General features: G+C 32.8%; 1 protein-coding gene across 4 annotated transcripts in view; it reads right to left on the bottom strand.

The window, feature by feature from the left end:
- LOC110023345 (vacuolar amino acid transporter 1) overlaps positions 1–9,493 on the bottom strand; it is a 79,626-nt gene that overhangs the window by 34,664 nt on the left and 35,469 nt on the right. For 2 of the 4 annotated variants that reach the window (XM_020722707.1, XM_020722708.1), the window contains exons 3-9: positions 7,437–7,651; positions 1,993–2,016; positions 1,675–1,894; positions 1,373–1,592; positions 1,140–1,275; positions 1,029–1,048; positions 718–863 (exon numbers count right to left, since the gene is read on the bottom strand). In XM_020722707.1, the coding sequence (XP_020578366.1) occupies positions 718–863; positions 1,029–1,048; positions 1,140–1,275; positions 1,373–1,592; positions 1,675–1,894; positions 1,993–2,016; positions 7,437–7,651 (981 nt within the window). The remainder of the gene's footprint in view (positions 1–717; positions 864–1,028; positions 1,049–1,139; positions 1,276–1,372; positions 1,593–1,674; positions 1,895–1,992; positions 2,017–7,436; positions 7,652–9,493) is intronic. The other 2 variants (XM_020722710.1, XM_020722711.1) reach the window with 1 other exon arrangement.

Raw genomic sequence — 9,493 nt, 5'->3', positions numbered from 1 at the left:
GATTTGAGGTAGAGCGCTCTTTCATTTAAACTGTGAGAAATATCAGTTTGATTTCATTTCATATTTTTCTAAAATTATACATATATATGTAAATTAAATGTCCTTCCGAAGCGGGGAACGGGATTTAAATTATGGTGACCGACAGCTTCTTACGGGCAACTCCCCCCTAACTCTTTAGTGCCGACAAAGCGGTTGCGGTTTGCCGAGCTTAGGTTCCAAAAAAACTTTTGAATCTGCGAACCACGAACGACCCGTGATCGGATCACCGATTCCACAATGCAAAATTCTGTGTATCGGAGGAATTTTGCTCCCACCATTTTGCGGGCACGAGCAACTCCCTTGTCGCGTCCTCATACACATTTAAAAAAACTTACATTTGAAATTACAAAACAAAATAAAATAATGATGTCAATTAATAATGGACATTCTCAATTACATAAAAGCACACAAATCTCCATCAACTTGCAATGGTGCCACCCCAATCAGCACTAATTTTGAAAAAAAAATATATACTTTCTGACAATTTCTTATCATCATAATCTAAGAAATGCATTCATGATTCTCTATGTAAGACAGGTTCTACTTTTTAAGAGAGCTCATTATTATGACAAACAAAGCAAAATGTCATTTCCGCAAAAGAATCATTTCGAGTAAAATGAGTAAAAGCATTTATATTACAAAATAAAGAGCTTCATATATATTAAATAAAAAACATACCGAAAAAAGGTAGAAGAAAAGCAATGCATACGGTTGAAGCGACAAGTGCTGTCCTCAATAGTACAGGGCACCAAATACTATTGAAGATTCCTGATGGAAGAAGCTCCTCGATACTCCTTGCCAGTGGATTAAGCAACAGTGCAAATCTACTATGGTTCAGAACAAAACAAGTGCAAGCAAAATGATAATTTATGTAAGAGTTAAAATTGCTCTGCGTATATTCTGCATATATTCCAGAAATGGATGAAAGAAGAGAAAATAACATGCACATATTCCACAAGAGCTACAAATTCCCAGACAGAAAAGGATACTTGGTGAGAGGATTTATTACCTGGTAAAAGGTTAATCAAATAGCAAAAATCACAAAAGAGAAAAAGAGTAATCAATAAACATAGAAAAGAGAACAAGAGAAAGATACCCACAGTAGTCCACAGGGCAATCTTCGATGCCACGGCATCCTTTGGCAAATTTAAGGTTATCTGTGATAGCGTACTTTCACCGAACATGAGATAACTAATGGCAGCAAAAGAACCATATACTGCTGTGCACAAAGAAAAGCTGTTTGAAGATAAGAAGTAGCAAGAATGAGATGATCAAAATGATAGGACTCGATAGAGCAAACTACTTGGCAATTTATTTTGAGATATTAACATACCATATTACTAACGCTCTTGTAAATTTTGTTCGATCAGCCATAGACTGATATATATTTGGAAAAACTGCATGACCAGAATAGCAAAATCCATATATTCCAACAGAAAAAGGTACGCCACTCCATCTCACAACTTCACCTGTTTGATGATACCCAATCCCCTCTGTTGCCCCCACAGAAAGAACAGAAATGAAAATTAGAATAGTTGCAAAGACACCTCCAGCTGCAAGGAAATAATAAACATCAGAGAGGACCCCCAGTCCTATTTTTAAATAGAAGAGACCCATAAAACCATGCTCTCAAACCTGAAAGATATGATATGATCCTGAGATCTCTTAGACAAGCAGTTGGTAATACAATCAAAGCAGTCAAAATTCCAAAGAAATGTAAAGAATCTAAGTGAATGCCCCCCCAATCCAAAGCAACACCAGGAAACATCCTTGTAAGATTGTCACCTTCCAATATAATAAATTCCACACAATATGACTGCAGAAGAATAACAGTGGCAGGCACAGTTGAAGATCTCTTGAAAGGTCACCTCATAGGAAAGAGAAAAGGAAAATAAAAAATAAAACTAATAATAGATAACTAATTCACAAGGTTCAATTCCGAATTCCACTTACATATAATTCCGTGTACAAGACAATCTGCACCATGGATTAAGCAACATTGATTAGCACTTGGGAGTGTGATATCAAGTACATCTCCAAGAACAGAAGAGTGAAGAACAATACAAAAAGACATTGACGTTGAAAGGTAAGAATTTAATTGTACTGCAGCAAATGTTATAATTGATAAAATCAAGATTACACCAAGTCAAATGATATGATGACCTCAAAGCAAACATAAGATTTTTTGACAGATGCGAACTTGGAAAGGTTACACAACAAGTTCATGGGGTTTGTCAGTCTTTGGAATCGTAGCAACCTAACAATAGCAGCAGCTCGTGCCTTTAGAAGCTAACACCTTAAACAAAAATAGACAAAGTGTCTATCATAACTATGGATGGTGCTTGCGAAAAAGTCAATATTACTAAAAACGGAAGCCGCGTCATGTGGAATGACGGTCTATATAGCAACACAGTTTAAACTCATGCACGGCAACTTTATGTTGAGATTTAAGTAATAGAGGGATAAAATGCACAGTTTTTAAGCATTTTTTTTCATTCAACAGGCGAAAAAATGCTGATTAAAATGCAGCCAAAAAAGTTGAATTTATAAAGCAGAATAAATTTTTTTTTATCAATAAATGATTTGTATAATATAGGCTACGATTATGGGTGACTAATGAAGCTAAAAATGATAGCTGAAATTCATGAATTGACCTCATATAGATATTGAATGGATTTTGCACCAAGACAAATTCAAAATTTACATATGCATGAGGTGACAGCTTGAAATGTCTATATGCATGAAGGACTAGAAATTGTAAATCAATTCACACATTAAAACTTTAATTGAATTAAATTTTTGTTTAAAAAATAGATCAAAAAAATTTTCTTATCAAAATCCTCGCTGCTGGTCATATCTGAAATCTGCCCGTGACTTGCAGGCCATCATGAAATTAAATAAATAATAATAAAACTGTGTGATGCCCCTCTCTTTCATATTTGGCAGAAAAATCACTCACCATTCTCCTCCTCTCTCTAGACCAAGCTCTCCTACTTGACCTCCCTACATCTCACGACAACACAAAGGGCTATTAGCCAGCGCTTATAACTCCATCACGTGCTCGCATTGCTCCCGGTCTGGCATTACCAAACCACCAAAAACATTAATCCCTCCCGCCATTTCACAGCTCATAAGAAAAGATTGCATGATATGAAAAAAATTAAGTACTATATATATATGGATGCATATATGTGCATGTTAAAAAGAGTTCACCGTCTTATAGTACTAGCAGGAAACGTCAAGGTACCCGCACACGTAGATGTTTTCTTGTCACCCTAAATAATTGTAATGTGTAGATCAATAATCGTTGCACCGACGGGAGAATATCGATCAGGGGCAAGTAAGCACATTTTCACCTCAGAAAGTCATATAAATTAGATCGCAGACTGTTGTGCCGACGGAACAATATCGGTCAGGGGCGTCTTAGTTTATGTTTTGAAGGTACTTTGAGGCAGATTGAATGTTAAGAATATGAAATAAAAGTTAAGTTAAATTTATTGCATGTCAGAAGTTCAAATTAATTTCATTGAGCAAATGACATGTATACATTAGATTAGTATATAATTTTCTAAAATAAAATATAAAAAATCACCACGCATATTGTTTTTTTTCCTTGAGTTACTATAGTTTAAAAGTATAATTGTTTTTGGGTTATTTTTAGATAACTCACTATATTGTTTTAAAAATTTTTCATGTTTTAAGCTTTTGAATAAAATGAATAGAAGGTGAGTTAATATGTACCGGAGGGAAAAACAGCAACCGGAAAGCTAAAACTTCTACTTATTAATTAAAATACTTTTTTTAGTGTTTCTGTAATGAATATTTGAATATCAAAATGTTAGTGAGGGAAGTACTATAATAGGAAACTTAATTTCACCATCCAACCGTCTATTCTCGACTTCATTAATTCTAAGCTCCAGGTCGGGTCGTCGTAGTAGAAAAGATAATATATATATATATTATAATTAAATTTTAGGTGTTAGATACGAAAATACATAGTAAATGAGTGGTTTGTATGTAAGTGATCCTACACAAAAAAACAAGGAATCGATCAACATTTTTCGTATATTTTTATTTTACACATTAGTTTTGTTTTCTCCCTTAGTATGCTTGTATTGAAAAAAAAAATGTTATTTTTTTTTTATTTTTTTGCAAATTTATTTATTTTTAAGTTGATAATTTAAAAACCATTTTAATTTTAAATTAATTTTTAACTTCTTTTATTTAAATTTAACATTGTTGTTGCCGGTCCCAAGCCCGGATGCAAAAAGTGGAGGGTTGTGTTAGGTAGTCGACAACTAGCGTAAAACTTATCGAAAAAAAAATCATGACATGAATCTTTTTTATCATTGTGTAAGTGCTAGGGCGTCCCCTGAAAGCGACGCGCTGTATAGACTGAATACAGTGAAAAGTGTGCAAGGGCCGCTACACCGGCACCCGGGTGTAGTGTTAAATAAGCATGGGTTCCCACATTACGGGCGAATGCGGGTAAACAAGTTAGTCCATGAAACTAATGAAACTAATATTAGGATAGGATCTTGGAATATAAGTACTCTCAATGATAAATTAATGAAATTAATTGATATTATGATTCATATTAAAATTAATATCATATGTATTCAAGAAACTAAGTGGGTTGGAGAAAAGGCTAAGGAGATTAATAATTTAGGTTTTAAACTTTATAATTCTGGTAAGAGTCGCACTAGAAATGGTGTAGGTATAATTATAGATAAGAGTTTGAAATATAATGTTGTAAAAATTAATAGAGTTGATTATAGAATTATAGTCCTTAAGATTATCATTGATACTAAGATTTTTAATATTATAAGTGTTTATGCTCCTCAAGTAGGTTTAGATACAGGATCTAAAGATAAATTTTGGAATGACTTAGAAGAATTAATACAAATGATACCTCTTGAAAAAAGAATTTTTATTGGAGGAGATTTAAATGGACATGTTGGTAGAGTGGTAGAAGATTTCAGAAATATTCATGGTGCCTACGGTTTTGGAGTAACTAATAAAGAAGGTAGAGTTATTTTTAGATTTTGCTTTAGCGTATAATTTTGTTATTACTAATACTTTATTCAAGAAAAGAGATGAACATCTTATTACTTATAAGAGTGGATCTAATAAAACACAAATTGATTATTTTCTTATGAGAAGAAGAGATCGTGGCGATTGTAAAGATTGTAAGGTCATTCCAAGTGAAAGTTTAAGTACTCAACATCGTTTATTAGTTTTAGATTTTAAGATTAAGAGTTGTAAAATAAAAAATACTAGGACTCATCATTGCAGAATTAGATGAAGAAACTTAAAATAAACAAATAAAATAATTTTTATGAGTAAAATTCAAGATTTCAAAATTTGGGATATTCATGAAAAAGCAAATGTGATGTGGGATAAACTAACAAACACTATTAAACAAGTAGCAAAAGATATGCTTGGAGAATAAAAAGAAAAAGTATTTACAAATAAAATTAGTTGGTGTGCCTTTTGTGTGATAGAAAAGTACCGCTAAGACTGAAAGAAAAATTTTATAAGACGGTGGTGAGACCTGCAATGCTCTATGGCGCTGAATGTTGGCCTTTAAAAGAGAAGCATAATAATAAGTTAAGTGTTGCCAATATGAGAATAATTAGGTGGATGAGTGGCTTTACACTTAGAGACAAAATGCGGAATGAATATATTCGTGATAGGGTTGGTGTAGCTCCCGTGATAGACAAAATTAGAGAAAGTCGTCTTAGATGGTTTGGTCACATTAAACGTGAACCATCAGATGATCCGATTAGGAGAGTAGATGTTTTAGATTCGACTTGTGTTAAGAAAGACAGAGGTAGACCTAGGAAGACTTGGGCTTATTGTATTAAAAATGATCTTAATTTACTAGAACTAAATGAAAATATGACACTAAATAGGACGCAATGGAGAAAAAGGATTCATGTAGCCGACCCCACGTAGTGGGATTAAGGCTTTGTTGTTGTTGTTGTTTTTATTTAAATTAAATTTTTAGCTATAATTTATTTTGAGTTTTAGGTAAATAGCATATATTAAAGCTTGATCATGAGCTTTAAACTGAGTTATTTTTATGTGATTTTTCATTAATTTTTAAAATATTTTTGTTGGCACATTTTATAAATACTTTAATTTTAATATAATTCATTATAACATTTTATTTATATTAATTATGTTTTTAGTTATAATTTATATTACGTTTTTAATTCAACTTATTTAGTGCTTCAAAATATTGATAAAAATTTTAATTTATATTTCTTATATATTTTAAAATACATTATTATTAAATAGTATTATAAATAAAAAATATGTACAGCATATACATTTAAATAAATTTATAAGTCTGGCTAATTGCCCTGTTGTAACAATCATTTTCTAATTCTAAAATTAAGTTTTATGAGAAAATAACAAGAGAAAGAAGTCGAGAAAAGATGACTTAAGTAGGGCAAAAATAATTTCCAAAATAGCAGTAACACCTCTAAGGCTGAATCCCAAATAGTACATGAATAGATAGACAAAATGATGACGACTATTCCTAATGAAGAAAATTATAGCCAATAAGTGTCAATATTGGCCCGTTGAAGTAAAAAAAAATTAACCACTCTAATAAATTTTTAAAGTTCACACATTTAGATCAAACAAAAACATTAAGATGCAAATCTACTCATTTCTAGATATGAACAATAAGCAAGATTTTTTCACCATCAATTGACCCAAAAAAAAAGGTTTCTTAAACAAAACATCACAAGGCTATTGTATTGTGGCAGGAAAATGTCGTATTCCAATTGTTGGAAACTGTATAAATACTTTCTAACCAAATTTTAGCAGTTTCTTCGTTTCTAGCAGTGGTTTCAAAAAATGCTGCATATGAATCACATTACAAATAATTGTACAGATTAACGTCAAGTCCATCATTTGTAAAAGAGAGGTACTCGGTTGGAATCCTTCGAACATTTTAGCATCAAATTATTTTATGTGCCTTAATTTTTGTATTCCAGAAGGAAGACAATATTATGCTTAAAAACAAGTTAGAAAATACAATTTGAAGAGTTAAAATAATTTAAAAAGCAAATTAAATTTACTGCTAAAAAATATGAAGCAAAGAAAAAAAAAAAATAGATGAGTAGATGAGATTTCTCCCCACATCTTCTCCCCACATCACCGTCTATCCTTTAAGGGTGAAATTCATGTCAGTACGTTCCTGAGCCGAATGTTTTAATGGTTGTAGATTAAGATGAATATAGATTACTCTAGTACCAATTTACTGCATGAAAACAATAGCAAGTGCACATACTCAAGGACATGATGCAATATAAACCTAATTTCATTCATGCTTTCTGCTTCCAATCAACTCATAAAATTCCATTAAATAATTAAGAACTCACCGATACTAAAATTCGCCCATATTTCCCAAATGCAGCTTCTCCAATATCAGGGTAGCTTAATATGCCTTCTTTGCTCTCAAAACAGTATTTCAAAAGAAATCCAGTGTAGCAGCAAACCATTGCAAAAAGACCCAAGAATGCCAGCCCAATCCACCCAGCCTCTCTGATTGTATACGGTAAGGAAATAAGACCAACACCTGCCAGCACATTAATTCCTGTTTGCGGACCAGAAAATTAGACATAAAACATATGAATATATGAGTGATTAACAAGAGAACTTAAAGTCAGGCATCAATTCAATATCATGCAAGAATTATATGGTGAGTTAAGTTTTAAACTTCTTGTGTGAAATCTGAAGAAGGTGCATTGACTCGATATTCATGTATGAATCAAATAAGGAGTTGACTCTCAACCACTAGCATAAAAGCATGAAAAGATGTTAGAAAATTTTGCGTAAGTTAGGTAGCCTTGAATCAGATTGTTGACAATATAAATTGATGCGTTGAAATATAGTTTGTATCAAAGTATAAAATCATCTTGTGTATTTTGTGAAGAAGCAGAGGAGGAGGAGCCATAAATAGAAGGAAATCACAAGATGTTAATTTCAGAAATTTTCTAGTATCATTTCAACCAAATTATAGTGCACCCTTTTTGAGAAACTTTAGAAGTAGGTGAATTTCAAACTTCTGATCAATCATCCTTTGTAATTCTCTATCAAGTTATGTTTATCTTAACTTGTAAGGCACGGGGCTTCTCTTTTTCTCCACCTTTTTTTTGGGATTGTTTTTTAAGCTATTGACGCAAGAGTGTCCAACCAGAAATACGGTATTAGCAATCCCAACCACGGCAACTCTGCAATACCGAGGAATCCCTATTGCGATCAAGGATTCAAACGTAGTGTGTGGGAGGTGGGGTTGGGGGTGTGGAAATGCCAAGATTTCGCATATTTTTTTCTTTTTTTATTTATTTTTATTTCACCTTTTCTAATTAGGTTATTTCCTATGAGGGAAATTTTTATATCACGTGTTTTCTATTTTTTCAGACTTTTGTTAGGTTATTTCCTCCTCACTGCCTGTACCACCCTGTTTCGCCGTAAACCCCACTTTTTTCAACAGAGACAGCCACCGAACAGCCCAAATCTGCTGTTGGGCAACAGATTTCAACCCATATCCCCTTTTCAACATCGTTGATCGCCCCTATCATCATTCCCATGCTATTTCACAATCAGCTCCCTGCTAAAGCTGCTTCCTAAACACCTTCTAAGAACCTTAGAACGGTATCGGCCATGGTGTACATAGGTTTTGGAAAGATGAGGAAAATGTCTTTTTATTGTACGCCACAATTTTAGCTTTTTTGTTAGTGGAATAGACCATCTCCCCTCTCAAGTGAATATAGGTTTGTTTAAGAAGAACCATGTATATGTTCTTTTTGGCAATGCTTAATCACCCTTGTAAGTGGTATATGATTCATTGTCCTTGCCCCTGGGTTGAAACTTTTGTGGCAAAAAAATTAAGTACTCTTGCCAAGCACGAGTATCAAAGCAAAAATTTTAGGTATACAATGACCATAAAGTGAGATCAATAGATTTCAAGGCTCAGAGTTTTGGGCTTTGAAAAATCAGGGTGTAGTTTTAGTCCTCAAAGACTTACGAAGACATTCATTGGCTGGATAAGAAGACCGTAATTAGCGATTTAGTTGTGTTTGGTGGAAGTGGACACTACAAAGGTCTTTAGAGAAAACAAACACTGCAGGTTAGTACCTCAAATTGGAGACCTTACACAATGGCCAAAAGCAGCAACAACAAACTCTATATGAAGTAAACACTCAATTTGTTTCGCATGCAAAAAGGTATGTTCAATTAAATAAATTATAAATAAATTTACTTTCATCATTTGAGGTTTGAGAAATATGGATGAATTATTAATGAGAAACATCAAGCTTTGTTCTTATTCTGCATTTCACCTCCTTACAGTCGTTATATAATAAACTTCGGGGAGGAAAATGACTTCTTCTATAATTCACAAAAAGGGTATATATATATATATATATATATATAT

Source organism: Phalaenopsis equestris, unplaced genomic scaffold (assembly GCF_001263595.1).
Source record: "Phalaenopsis equestris unplaced genomic scaffold, ASM126359v1 Scaffold000224, whole genome shotgun sequence".
Classification (NCBI taxonomy): domain Eukaryota; kingdom Viridiplantae; phylum Streptophyta; class Magnoliopsida; order Asparagales; family Orchidaceae; genus Phalaenopsis; species Phalaenopsis equestris.
The sequence above is the reverse complement of the archived record's forward strand: the minus strand, read 5'-3'. Positions and strand labels throughout refer to the sequence as shown.